Below are 15,326 nucleotides of genomic sequence, written 5' to 3' on the forward strand. Positions count from 1 at the left end.
ATTATCGTTACGGCTTTCGTTATACATGGAACATTGTTTGCCGCTCAGAGTTCGAGTGCCTTATTGCGCACAAAGCTTAGTTAAATATTGCATGGTAGGGATATAAACTCATGAAAAGTACGAGCAAATATGCATGTATGAATATTTGTATACATAAATGTACATACATATATGAGTGGTGCATGTATGTTCGCTTTCTTAAGTCGTTCCATTGAAAAAATTGAGATGAGCATATAACCTTCAGCTAAATGTTTAACACATTCATGAGCTGGACATGAAATATATTTTATTTATTTTTAATATCCTAACTTAAAGTTTTCCTACATCATAGATTTTTTTTTTTTTTTTTTTTCTCCCTAACCATTTTTTTCACTCCTTTACATATTTACTTCTTCGTTTTTATCTTTTTTTTCTTAGTATAGACTTGGATTATGAAATTCATATTTTTTAAGATTAAGATGTTAACATATTTAAGGCTCTTAAGAACAAATAGTAAAAGTACAATTACAGCTACAGCTACAGCTACAACTACAACTACAACTACAAATGGTTTAATTACGTCAGGAGTACATGAACACTTTGGTACTGCGAAAATTCCTGAAAGCTTGAAAAATTTTTACGAGAAAAAAAAAGAAGAAATGGAAATGAAAAAGAAACAACTAGAAGAAAGAAAAAAAAAAAAGGATAAGACTAAAATTTCAAAGGAGAGGAAAAGCAAGTTTAAGTCTTCCAAGGGACAACATAACGTCTTCTAGAAAAGTGGCGTACTTGGGAGCACACTTCATTTTGTTCATTTATCTCTCCATCAGTTTGTCTAACTTTCAATCTATCTGTTCATGAAACTATTTATCTGCTCATGAATCTATTTATCTGCTCATGAATCTATTTATCTGCTCATGAATCTATTTATCTGCTCATGAATCTATTTATCTGCTCATGAATCTATTTATCTACGCATCAGTTTGTTTATCTATCCATCAAACTACCCATTTTTTTTTTTTTTTTTTAATGCTTATATTGGATACATTGACACAAATGAACACACATGTACGCAATACGCACATACGCGTGTGTAACTACATTTTATTTTAATTCAAAATGCATGAAAGGGAATGCAAAAACGACAAATCATAAGGAGTGAACTAACGTTAATGTTTATTGCCTTCACGAGTCTTCTTGGCTGTCTACTTGACTGCTTACTTCTCAACTTGTGCGACGTTTCATTCTTTTCCTTAACTTCACACACATACAGTGTGCATAAACATATGCGTAAAGCACACATTTGCTTGTTTCTACCATACGACTGCTTACTCCTCTATGTGAATAAATAAAACCCTAGCCCTGGACTTTGAGCGCAGTCAGTAAAAACCCATCAGCCAACTTTGAGTTTTTTATAACTGGATGAGTACGCCTTTTCACGACCTGCTGTTCTCTTAATATGTATTCATTTAATTTAATATTAATAAAGGCCTTCGTTTTTATTAACAATTTAAGAAAAATATTTAATATGTTTAGATCATCTGTATGTATGATTATTTTACCATCATTGTTTAAATATTTCAAGGATACATTGATAAGGCGATCTATTAGCATATTAACGTCCGTATTAGTTTTGTACATAAACTCACTTGATAAGATAATAACAAATGACTCTGCCTTTCTCAAGTTAATATCGTGTAAAAGACTCATTTCCATTTCGGCATTTGGCGCAGGTACATTTGTAATATGCACACCACTATCGTTGCCCTTGCTTTTTTTATACTCAGGAATTGTTTTTTCATTGTTCCTTTTGTCGTACAACTCGTCTAGTTTTCTTTTCGTTCCCTTTTCCTCAGAAACGGAAAGGATATCATCATTTTGGAGTACTTCTTCATTTTGGAGTACTTCTTCATTTTGGAGTACTTCTTCATTTTGGTTTGTTTCGTCATTTGAGTTTGTTTCACCATATTGGCCTTTTTTGCCCTTTTCGTCATTCTGGTCTGCTTTTTCATATTGCTCATTTTCTTCCTTTTCGGAGTTGTTCCAACTGCCAACAGTGTCGTTGCCTATCCCCCCGAAGCCATCTTTGCAGTTATGCTGCTCCATTACACTTCCTTTGTTTGTACTTCTAACATTTTTAGAAGTATAACTATTTACTGCCTTTTCTTCGTTCACAAAATAATTAGTTGTAATGAATTCGTCTTTCTCGTTTTTTCTAATGTTTGGTTGATGCTTACCCATTTTTCTCCCAGTTACTACGTTGTGCTTCTCCCCTTCATACGAATGAACGAAATCAAAATGTTCATTAAAGTAGGCATGGGCCCTGGAGTTTACCCCTACAGCAGTTTCACTTATACTTACCTTCACAATATTTGTATTTTTCCTTATACCAAAACTTGGTATTATTGCATTACTGGAATTTTTATGTATCAAGGAAAAAATATTTACATTAAATTTGTATATTATATTTATAACACTAGTGAGCAGACCGAACGAATCATCGTATATTAAAATGTTGTGTTTGAAAAATAAATCATCGTCAATGTTATCGCTTCTATAGTTAGTCAAACTACTTTTATTCTTCTCTTCATCCAGTTTGTGTTGGATCGACCAGACTGCTTTTATCTTCTCGTCGTTTAAATGAGTGTCACTCCTTACATAGTAATCTCTGTTCAAGTGAAAAAGCAGATTTGCTAAGTAGTCGATACGCACATAGGAAATTTTTTCGGGAAAATATTTATAATAAAAATTAACCAAGTTAACTATATTACATTCATATACTGTAAATTGACAGAAATGTCTCTTTAACTTTTTCTCTACATATTTAAATTTCGAAATGATAGTTTTCTCTTTAAATGTTGTTGAGTTGTCCACTAATTTCTGAACAACTTCATATGGGTTTTCGAAATTCTCTTCTTTTAATTCTGCAATATTTTCCTCTGTTAATTTTTGTGAATTGTTATTATAAAAAATATCTTTATTAGTGCCTTTAATATCTTCACTACAATCAATATCTAGTTTTGACTTTTTTTTTTTGCTCCTAACCCATTTATTATTCATAAAGGTATAGGTTGATCCATATTTTTTGTTCACTAGGAATAATAAGTTGATATAGTTTTTCTTTATTTTTATTTTCATATCTACAATCTTGTGAAGCCTGCATTTAAGCTCATCGTCTATTAAGACGAAGTCGTGCTTTCGTATTATCATTTCGGTCTTTACGCAAAAAGAAGGAAAAGTCAAACTGAGCGGGAAAACTGTGAGGGCAATATTTTTTATTCTGTTTTCTCTCACAGTTTTATTACTGCAAACTTAAGCACATGTATATATACACATACACACGCACATATGTATATATAACATAGTAACCGTTCATGGGAAATTTTGGGCCACGATTATTTTTATGGGAGCAATGCAGAACGGTGTGTAAAAATATGAAATTGAAAAAAAAAGAAAAAAGGAAAAGAAAATTGAATACACAAAATGGCAATAATTTGTCTTCAAATATGTTGACAACAACAAGCGTCCTACATTTGGTGCGAACTCACGAATTCGTATATTTCGCAAATATTTACTCAATTTAATTTATGATTATTTTGCTTCGTCCTATGGTTACTTTATTTCCTTACTTTATCTCTTTTTGATGGAATATGTTTGTTTATCAAAATGCACATTTAAAAGAGGATACAAAGAAGAGTTTAACGCAAAGCGTCAAATATGATTAATGTGAGGAATGGACACTCCGTGTTGCTTGACAAAACAGGTCCATACGTACATACATATGCCCATATATACATACGTACATGCTTAGGCCCATACATATATATATACACGATTAGGCCCATGCATACATATATACATACAAACATACATAGGTACCTATATATTTACGCACATATTAAACAATTCTACTATATCGTCCTTCGCTTCATAATTACTTAAAACACAGGGTCTCTTTTAAATTGCAAAAAACAAATTGCTCCCTTTTTATACTTCTATTATGTTCACATTATTATATGTATAACTTTTAATTATAAGCACAAAGGAAGAAATAGGAAAAGGTAAATTAATCTTTACCATTGTGCTTAATATAAAATAATCTACCAATTATACTCTTACCCATTTTTCACAAAAACGATATATTATATATATATATATATATATATACATTAATATCAATCTGGTCTCATACGTACATATATATAATTTATTGGTATAGTATTGTCTCGAAATGACCTTTTTCTATAAATTTTTTCATACGAAATGCGAATTTAATTTTCAGATAAAAAATAAATGTGCTCTTTGAAAAATATAACACCGTTATTTTGGATTAATTTTGTTTATTTTGCTTATTTATTTTTTCATTATATTAGCGTGTATTTTTTATTAAAGAGGGAATATTATTTTTCGAAGTAATTTTCTTTTCAAATAATTTTTTTTTTGATTTGGTAACATAATCATGTTTTATATGCATATATAACTGTTATACATACAAATGTTATACATACAAACGTTATACATACAAATTTTGTACTTATAAATGTTATACATACAAATGTTATACATACAAATGTTATACATACAAATGTTATACATACAAATGTTATACATACATATATACACATACAAATATTATACATACATATATATATATACATACAAATATTATACATACATATATATATACATACAAATATTATACATACATATATATATACGTACATGAATACATTTATATTCATATATTTCTACTTGCATGGTTTGTATGAAGTCTATTTACTTCCTTACGATTATTCCTGCCTCCAACTTCCGTTCAACTTAAACTAATATTTGTGCATTTTTCTTAACTGTTTTGAAAGGAAAACTTTTATTTTTTCTTTGAGTAAAAATAATGGTAGCCCATTTAAGCATGTACACATATGTACGAATATAGGTAAACACAAATGTACAAAAGTAATATATATGTATATATATGTATATATACGTACATATACCTGTTGAACTCTCATTCGGACTCCGTTATTACGATAGCCTGTTCTCAAATACGCAACAATTTTTTTATTTTTTTTTTTTCCAAATACACTTAGTATTTTTGTTTTGCTCCATTATAAGCATACATATTATACATACATGTGGCGTTATTTATAGTACCAAATAAAATAGGCAGCCTACTATTTCAGTATTTACTTTTTTTTCGAATTGTACAATAGATAATACAGTATATAACATAGGAACACAATTATTTTTTTTATCATTTTTCAAATAAGAACTTTAAGGGTAACTTTACTTTATTTGTATTTTGAAAGAAATAGATTCTTGCAATTTTTACTTCTTTTTCTATGTTAGCTTTGCTTTTTTTGTTTTTTTTTTTAATGAGAATATTTCTTTATACGTTTTGAGTACCACCTTATACGTTTTTCATTTACCCCCTATATGGTGTTTTTCAAGATGTTAAGCGTAACGTGAACGAAGCTTACGTATGTGTACGTATATACGAATGTATGTATTAATGAACGTATGTATATATATATGTTCATATGTATATATATATATATATATATACCTTCGTATGTATATACATACATACATACTTACGCACATGCATCCCATTCCGCAGGAATAAACGCTTTGCAATTTTATTACTTGAAGGATCAACGGAAGCAAATTTAGCTCATTTTTTATCCCACTTTTTTTTTTTTTTTATAAATTTGATTATCCGCAATAAATACCAGGTCGGGTAACAAGGGTATACACGTCAGAGCACTTAATCGTCTAAAGGTATTATCGTGGGAACATATAAAACACAGAGCTGTAAATGTGCATAACAGGTTATTGCATTCGGATAAAGTAAATAATTGTGTACCCACCAAGTTCCAAAAGAGCCGCAAAGGCTTAATACATTTACACTTATTTTTTCCTTTATTGGAAAGCCGCACTATTAGCGAAGCACTGCATATAATAGGTAAACTATATACACATAAAAAGAAAAACTCATTAAATAACAATGGAAAATGATATATTTGAGAAAAGCAGAAATGAACTGGAGCGTATATATTTAAATAAACATGTAGTTGTACATCCAATAGTTCTATTATCTGTTGTGGATCATTATAATCGTATAGCAAGTAATACAAAAAAAAGAGTGTTAGGTACCATTTTAGGAGAAAAAATTGATGGAGTTGTACATATTACTAATAGTTATGCATTACCATTTGAAGAAGATATAAAAGATATAAATATATTTTTTGTTGATGATAATTATAATGAAAATTTATTTAATATGATTAGAAAAATTAATACAAGAGAAAAATTAATTGGATGGTATACTACTGGATCAAATATTAAACCAAACGATATTTTTATAAATGAAATTTTTTATAAATATCACCATGCACCTATTTTTCTCCTTGTTAATGTACACACAGATCAAAGTATATTCCCTGTTAATGCATATGTGTCTATCGAAAAGGCCATATGTGACAACAAATTTAGGAAAACTTTTATTCACATCCCAGTTACTATAGGTAAGGCAAGGAGAAAATAAAAAGAGTACACAGAGGTATACATCAAGGGGAACAGAAAAACAACAGAATATGTATAGGGATTGAGGAGATAAGGGAGTGCTTATAAACACGCCCACGTGATTACGTGCATATGTTCGTGCAGGCGTACATACAGACTTATAGGCATCATACATGTAGACATATGCATATATATATACATATGTATTATGTATACGTTCACATATACACGCACGTTAATGTGAAGGCGTATAGATATTGATCAGTAAAGCACTTGTTACACTTCCTACATCTCCTACATCTCCTACATCTTATCTTAATTTTTTTTTTTTTTTTTTTTCTTCCTCATTATTCCCCTTAATAGGTGCTTTCGAAGCAGAGGATGTAGGTGTCGAGTTTTTGTTAAAAGAATTAAAAAGCGTTTCAACATCAACGTTAGCTACAAAAGTAGGGGATAAATTGTCATCCTTAAAAAGTCTTATATCAAAACTATATGAAATCTCAGCTTACTTGAACGATATTTTAAATGGGAACATAGAAATGAACATAAAAATATTATATAATTTACAAAATGTGTTTAGCTTATTACCAGATACTGAAAACCCTGAATTAATTGAAGCCTTTATGGTTAAAAATAATGATCTCATGCTTAATATATTCATCGGAAGCATAACAAGGTCAGTTATTGCTCTTCACAATCTTATTAATAATAAAATAGAAAATAAAATTAACTCGGAAAAGAAAAAGCTTTTAGAGGACGAAAAGGAGAAAGAGAAGGATAAAGAAAAAGAGAAGGACAAAGAAAAAGAGAAAGAAAAGGAGAAGGAAAAGGACAAGGAAAAGGAAAAGGAGAAGGAAAAGGAAAAGGAGAAGGACAAAGATAAAGACAACGAAAAGGAGAAGGAAAAGGACAAGGAGAAAGAGATAGACAAAGAAAAGGATAAGGACAAATTGAAGAAAAAGAATTAAAAGAAAAGAAATAAAAAAAATTTCATTAACGAAGCAGAGCACGAAGCAAAGAAATGAAAGGGAAAAAAGGATGTTTCTATTATTTACTGGGATGGCAACGTTGAGCCTAGCTATTTCAGAAAAAAAGAATTAAAATCATATTTGCTCTTTTTTTTTTTTTTTTTTTTTTTTTTAAATATAAAACAATCTCAAAACAGTTTGATCACAAGGAGAAAAGATACACATATATTTATACCCAAACGCAAATGTGTATTTATAAAATCAAAAAAATTGTTTTTTGCCGAATAATAAAAATAACACCATTTTGAAATAAAACAACAGGCAAATTTGTTCATACAATAAAAGATAAAAAGGAAGAAAAATTATTTATACTTTCATAAGAGTATTTTTCGCGTTAAAAAGAAAAATTTTTTAAAAAGTTCTTTAAATGTTAAAAGCGCAAAAAAAAAAAAAAAAAAAAAAAAAATACATATATATATATATATATATAAGCACATACATATATATATGTATGCATGTACTTTTGAATTTTTACATTCAATGTACATAAGCGTAAACTCTTTTATTTAAATTTATAAAACTTCTTATATTAAAAAAAATGAAATAAAGAGGTAAATTAATGATTATATGTGCATTTATATGTAACTAGTGAATTTTCAAAACCAAAAAGAAAAGAGTAAATTAATATGCACGTATGTACACTACTAACACGGGAGCACGTTATATTTATATATGTGTGTATATATATACAAATATATACATACGTATGTATATAAAATTATCTTTGCCTTTTATACACTAAAGTCCGCCTTTTCCCCAATTGTGTTCATAACCTCTTTTGATCTCTTATGCATATCATTAATTAACTTGTTAATTTCTGTATTACCAAGAAGGCTTGGAATGTTACCATACTGATTTTTTATATCCAACTTTTCATTAACACTATATTTTCTTCTGTTTCCAGTGGTCGCAAAACCTAAAATGTAAAATGGGTAAAAGGTATAAACTGTAAAATGCACTTATATGTCTGTGTGTGTGCACGTATAAAGCACGTTTATTATAACATAAAAAAAAAAAAAAAAGGTACATATATAACATACTATCGTATTCTCCTCCATCTGTGCACTCTCTAAGATAAAAGTGCAACCGAAAACATATAAATATAACTAATTGTGAATACAAAATTACCTGACAATGGTAACGCTTCCGATCTAAAATCAATATTCTTTACTATTTTATGTTGGGGTATTACTGCTTCTTCGTCATCTACAAAAAGAAGGTAAATATTAAAGTGTAGTGTACAGTATGGAGGTATATTTTTTTTTTTTTTTCCCCCTCTATTCATTTTATCATCGGAGACAGCACGCTATTCGTGAAAACATTGTTTTAATTACTGTACACACAAGTTATGTTGTGTTATGTTAATGTTATGTTTTTTGTTTAATTCGTAAAACTGTGCTTCCTATTTTATCATACGACACTTAATCTTACATACATTACATACATTACATACATTACAGACATTACATACATATATAAATGCTACGAAATGAAAGTAAATTCAGGGAAATGTTTTTTCCTTTTTTACCTGGATATAAAAATTTATTTGGTGGTCTAATTAAATCTTCATATATGTTTTCTGTGTACGAAAAAAAAAAAGAAAGAAAATAAAGAAATATATGGCAAAATAAAACAAAATGGGGAAAAACAAAATAGTAAAACAGCGAAGCTACATTAATATTTGCGTTTATATGCGAAACTGTACGTACAGTTATTCCCTTCTTCAAACTTACTATTATTAAGCATTCGTTTTATTCTATCATGCAGTTTTTTAACATTCGGTTTTTCTATTACTTCTGCAATAAAAGAAAAGGATAACATAAAATGAAGCGCCGCTGTAACAGTAACACGCTGCTATTATATATGTTGCATATACAACACTGAGCTTATATATAACACTCTCCATGAGCATAGTTTATACATTTATTAACATATTTATTTTATATATTTAATTATTCACTATGGCAGTGCATACCATTCACGTGAACCCTTTTGACAGTTCTAAACCTTCTCTTAACTTTTGACCTTAACCCTTTTCCCATGTTTACAATTTTATTTTTCAAAAAAAAAGAAGTTACTATGTTTTCTGTTGGATGTTATTATCTTAATATATTTATATATATCAAAGCAATAACGGTAGCACTTTTCTTTACATTCTTTTTTCTTATTCTTTTTTATTTCTTTCTCTATTTCTTTCTCTATTTCTTTCTCTATTTCTTTCTCTATTTCTTTCTCTATTTCTTTCTCTATTTCTTTCTCTATTTCTTTCTCTTTTTCTTTATTTTCTTTTCGCTTAAAAAGTTATTTACTATGTAAATGCTTCTAACTCAAAATTTATTTAAAAAAAAAAAAATTAAAAAGTTTTCTTTTTACATGATATGAAAAATTGGTGAGAAAATAAACAAATACGAGTTAAGTTGTTTTTTAATTAACGTATTAATTTTTTTCTTTTTTTTTTTAATTTTTAAAAATAACCTTAAAGTTGAATACTTAATTTTGGGCACAAACTGTTTTTTTCACTTTAAGTGGGATTTATAGTGCGGGAAATTAAATGAATATATGAACATTCAACAAATATACGTTTAGGTACAAATACATATGTATATATATGTTATACATACGTATATGTTGTTAAATGTTTTATCAAGAAAATGCGCTAACATAAGAGCTCACCAAAAATGAAGTTATAAATATATAGTTGTATGTATACATACATGGCTAATAAAACGGTATATACATATATACATATATATATATATATATATATATATATATAATACGTATAAATTCATATATATTTATGTATGTATTCTCGTAGATCAACACGCTTCATGCTTGTTCTGATATTTTTCTTGCAGGTGCGAATTTTTTCTTTTTTTTTCCTCCGCTCCCCCAAAATAAGAATGTAGTATATGCATATTTATAAGCTGTGAGATAAAAAAATGAATATATCTTTTTTTTTTTTCCTTTTTTTTTTTTTTGTAACTGCCGCCTAATTAAGTCGCTCTTTTTAGTTCTACCACACCCACTTTTTTTTCCTCGTGTGAAGGTCCTTCACAGCTTTATAATAATAGTTGGTATATTTGGAGCAGTCGAAGGTGATGTTGGGCGCAATCATTTTAATGTGTGTTTCTAAACTTTCAAAGCATAGATCCAACTTTTTAACACTTTTTAAAAGTTTAAATAAATCAAATATTTTTATGTTGACAAAATTCCCTTTATGTATTATTTCTATTATTTTATAAATAATTTTTTCATTTTTGTATGACAACTTTGCACACGAGTTGAGATATTTTATTGCTTGTTCAGGCAATAAATAATCTGAATTATTATCAAGCCTGGAGGAAATAATATTATCAACAGTTATAAAAAGTTTTTTATTCAAATAATAAATTTTACTATACGCATGAATAATATTAACTAAGTCGGCAGCTTGTAATGAAAATATTTTTTCCTTCATTAAAAGAAGGTCGGCTAGTATGTTATATACCTCTTTTTCTGCAAATAAATTTTTACTGAAGCTTAGCAAAAAATTCATTAAATCAATGGGTGTGCAATATTTAAAAAAGTTCATATAATTTGAATTCGCGTTAAATTTCTCCGCACTTATTTTTGATAATAGTATTGTAATATTACAATTAACTTTTGTTAAAGATACTAAACATTGTGATAAGTTTGAGCAATTCATGTTTTTATATAAATGCTGCAAAAATAGTAATATTTCGTTATATAGTTCGTCAATATACATATTAAATTTGCTATAAGCGTATAAGATATCAGTAACATTTGTAGTATTTTGTTCTATGGCATCATTAATTCGTTTGCAGTTGTCCTCACACAGTGTATAATTTTTCCCATATGAGTTTGGTCCTATATTAGTAGTAGTCACTTTTTCTTTACCTTTGTTTACATAGTTTTTTTTTAATTCATCGTCCAAATTTTTTGCTTCGTTTAACTCCTGATCATATGCACCGTAATAATTATAATAACTCTTATTTTTCATTATATCCTCATTGTATTGTTTTATCTGCTTTAGTAAAAAAGGAAATGCATGTAAAAATAATTTTTCATGGTACATTTTATTCTTTGCATATGAATAAATTAATTTCTTAACATTTTTAAAAGACATAGATTTTATAATATCTTTGTTAATAAAATAATTCCCAATGATAAAAAATAATTTGGCTACATTTTTGTATATCATTTTATCTACTTTTGTTATCGCTATTTTATAATCTTTAAAAAAGCTGAAATTTTGAAATATGTCAACAATTTCGAAAAGTTGAATATACGAAAATAAATTATAATAATTATAAATTATTTGAATTATTTCTCCCATGGGAATATTTTCTATATTAATTAAATTCCTTTTATACAAAATTGCATAGCAATAAAACGTATTGCTTATTGTTAGTGTAGAACATGTACCAAGCCGTATATCATCCTTTATTTTATTTAAAATAAACCATACTAATTCTTTGTCATAATAATATGAATTTATTAATACACGCAATATTATGGATAACAATTCTGTTTCTTGAACTTTATATATGTCATCATATAAAGGTTTTATTAAATTATTTATGCATAATAACTTACTCATTGTGTATAATAATAAAAAGGTCATCTTCAAGTCTTTGTGTGTTTTGATAATATGAGCATATATATTTTTCAGTTCATTTGCGATATTTTCATTTATCTCTTTTTTCCCTTCGATTAGCATGTACAGCACATTTAAAAATTTGTTTGGGTTGTTCATTGCTTCACTACTCGGCAGAATACACGATCCGGAAGTCGAGTCATCCGTTTCAGTACCTTCTTCAAAATTTTCATCTTTGTTATCCTTACCTTCTTTGTACCTATCTCCATCTTTTGTTGTGTTTTTTATCTTTGATATCTTTGCTCCCTTTGTTCCTTGGGAGAATTTGCTTACAACTTTATCTACCTCATCATAATACGAATGAACATTACATTCGTTTTTTTCTCCCCCTCTCAGTTTAAGACTTATTCTTGAATATCTCTTTTCTATTTTTGGGTTATCTACGAAAATTTCTGTCGAGTCATCCTCTAACGAGTAATCGTTTGTAACTACATTGCTACTACCATTCGAATGATTGATAACCCTAGAACAATTTCCATCAGAACGAGATATTTTGTGCTTCTTCAATTTTATCCTTCCCCCCATATAATGATTTTCTGTATACTTTTGGCAGGCAAGTTTTTTATTTAATATTTTTAAAAAGTGCGTTTTCCTTGTCTTTTGTTTCTTCTCATACTTGATGAAGCTACTTTTCAATATTCTTATATTCATCCTGCTTGGAAAATTACTGCTTTCTCCTGCAAAAGTAGCCCCCAATTTGCGAAATATGAAGGATGAAATTTGACCATTCTTGCCAACTGTGTCAACCTTGCCATTTATACCAATTTTTCCATCTATGCAAACTTTGCCATCTATGTTATCAATGCCATCTTTGCCACGTATGTCAATTCTGCAATTTCGTTTAATGTCCTGCTTGTCCCAGTCAGTGCTTCCTTTTTCATCCCATTTTGATATATCCCTTTCTTTAAAATAGTCTAAGCGGGATTCATAATTTTTTAAAAGTAGCTTTTTCCTATTTATGCTCCTTATGTAACATATCTGTGTATGAGAAATTTTTGGTGATCTCGCTAGGTAGTTGTAAAACATTTTTTTTTTTCTCTATCCTTCCTTTTTTCTTTTTTTCTCTTCTTTCTTTTTTTTTTTTTTTTTTCTTTTCTCTATTTTTTCTTCTTTATCCTGAATAATTACAAATGTGGTGATCCCCCCATAAAAAGGATCACCCTGCTATAAATATCAATGGCTGCAAATGTCCGGACATATACATACACGTAATTATATATATAAATATATAAATATAAATATATATATATATATATATATGTATATTCTTATATGTGCTTATTTTCCTCCTATCATTTTGCAGCCATCTTTTCAGTTAAATTATAATCAAAATTGCATAGTTTAATAGAACAGGAGTGATATGTACCAAAAAAAAAAAAAAAAAAAGAAAACGTCTTATAACAGCAATATATATACAACATCGAAAAAATGTTACCAACAGGTAACCAAAAAAATAACCGAAAAAGTAAATAAAAAAGTAACCGAAAAAATACCAAAACAAAAATAACCAAAAAAGTTAAGATCATCAACAAAGTGAAATTCTATATAATATTATAAATAAATAAGAAAGAAAATAAAAAAAAATGGAATATTAAACTATTTTACTGATTTTCCATTTTTTGTGTTTATGTTATTAATATTTTCTTTCATGTTATCTACAATGGGATTAAATATATAATATCCACTACATATCCCAATAATAGTTGCTACACATACACTTTTAAAATCAGTTCTCCTTTTCATTTTTTTTTCTTTTTTTATCTCTTTTATATCTTCATTAATGTTATTCTATTCATTCATTCAAGCAATCGTATGGTGAGAGGTGCTCAAAATCCATCCGTTTCAGTTATAAAACCTATTCTTTATAAATATATATATATATATATATTTACATATATATTTATGTATTTTCTTTTCTTTTTTTTTTTCTCAATGATATCAGTTCATTACGGATATTAATAAGTAACAACGAAAGAAGTGAGATCAGAAAAGTTTTTAGATATTCCAAACATATTCTCATTAAAACGCATAATATTATTCTTTTTTTTTTTTGAAAAATATATTGGTGGTTTTTTTTTTTTTATTTTGTGTAAAAAAATAAATATACCAAAGTACAAAATGCTGAAATAAATTAAAATTAATATCATTACTTTTTTAATTAATGTAAAAAAATATAACGATATCTACCTTTTTTCTTTTCTTTTTTCCATTACAGGAAAAGAAAAACACAGAATATGGTATAAAACAATACATACATACATACGCATACATACATACCTACATACATATATACATACCTACACACATACGTACATACCTACACCCATACATACCTACATACATACATACCTACATACATACCTACCTACCTACATACATACATATATAAACGGTATAACCATTTACGAATAACATTGCTAATCCTCGAATTGTATAAAGGTGTATCCTACTTGTTTGAATAGTTACAGCTAGAGCATAATAAAGATAGTAATATTATATTTTCTAATTTCCTTTATTACATAAATGTGTGATTTAAAAATTATAAACTTTGGTATATTCCTCAAACAGGTTAAAGAGTGCATAAATATACACTCTTATGTAATAACATGTTTACCTTCAATGTTCGCACACCAATTATACATAAAAAATAAAATAAATTAAAATAAAATAAAGCGGTTAAAAAAATAAAGTGAGGAACAAAAAAAAAAAAAAAAGAACACTAAAATAAAGTTCGAACTAGCGTAAAACTGAAAAATTTTAATCTTGATAAGGAGAAAGTGCAACTTAAAATAAAGTTTATATCAACGGGAAATTTTTTCTGGCAATTCATACATACAAGATATATACACATAGATATATATATATATATATATATATATATATAATATATATGTTGTACGCGTTGAATGCTACTCCTTGGCTTCTATTCGTTACACTTATTATTAAAAAAAAAAAATAGCAAAAAGGGTTATTTGTTACTCTGCAGTTGTTTGATATAATTTTTTCTTCCTTTAATTATTCCGTTTTATTTTTAATTTTATTTTTCTGTTATGTTTTATTATATCTTATGATTAAAAAAAAAAGTTAAAGTATATATATATATACGTATATATATAAAAAAAAATTACTAAAATACC

At 27.6% G+C, this 15,326-nt stretch overlaps 5 protein-coding genes across 5 annotated transcripts; 2 read left to right on the plus strand and 3 right to left on the minus strand.

The window, feature by feature from the left end:
• Positions 1–458: 458 nt before the first annotated feature.
• PmUG01_07024200 (conserved Plasmodium protein, unknown function) lies at positions 459–755 on the plus strand (the record flags this gene model as incomplete). The annotated part of the gene is made up of 1 exon (XM_029003978.1): positions 459–755. One exon carries the CDS (start codon positions 459–461, stop codon positions 753–755), a length of 297 nt encoding a protein of 98 aa, XP_028860713.1.
• A 580-nt stretch (positions 756–1,335) lies between these two features.
• GCD10 (tRNA (adenine(58)-N(1))-methyltransferase non-catalytic subunit TRM6, putative) lies at positions 1,336–3,189 on the minus strand (the record flags this gene model as incomplete). The annotated part of the gene is made up of 1 exon (XM_029003979.1): positions 1,336–3,189. The coding sequence occupies one exon, from the start codon at positions 3,187–3,189 to the stop codon at positions 1,336–1,338; it is 1,854 nt and encodes a 617-aa protein (XP_028860714.1).
• Positions 3,190–5,983: 2,794 nt separating this feature from the next.
• Positions 5,984–7,469, plus strand: RPN8 (26S proteasome regulatory subunit RPN8, putative; the record flags this gene model as incomplete). The annotated part of the gene is made up of 2 exons (XM_029003980.1): positions 5,984–6,503; positions 6,865–7,469. The coding sequence occupies 2 exons, from the start codon at positions 5,984–5,986 to the stop codon at positions 7,467–7,469; spliced, it is 1,125 nt and encodes a 374-aa protein (XP_028860715.1).
• A 791-nt stretch (positions 7,470–8,260) lies between these two features.
• On the minus strand, positions 8,261–9,571 carry PmUG01_07024500 (conserved Plasmodium protein, unknown function; the record flags this gene model as incomplete). Its single annotated transcript, XM_029003981.1, has 5 exons — positions 8,261–8,445; positions 8,658–8,735; positions 9,058–9,108; positions 9,263–9,325; positions 9,505–9,571. The coding sequence occupies 5 exons, from the start codon at positions 9,569–9,571 to the stop codon at positions 8,261–8,263; spliced, it is 444 nt and encodes a 147-aa protein (XP_028860716.1).
• A 974-nt stretch (positions 9,572–10,545) lies between these two features.
• On the minus strand, positions 10,546–13,215 carry PmUG01_07024600 (conserved Plasmodium protein, unknown function; the record flags this gene model as incomplete). The annotated part of the gene is made up of 1 exon (XM_029003982.1): positions 10,546–13,215. One exon carries the CDS (start codon positions 13,213–13,215, stop codon positions 10,546–10,548), a length of 2,670 nt encoding a protein of 889 aa, XP_028860717.1.
• Positions 13,216–15,326: the final 2,111 nt, after the last annotated feature.

Source organism: Plasmodium malariae (genome assembly GCF_900090045.1).
Source record: "Plasmodium malariae genome assembly, chromosome: 7".
Lineage (NCBI taxonomy): Eukaryota > Apicomplexa > Aconoidasida > Haemosporida > Plasmodiidae > Plasmodium > Plasmodium malariae.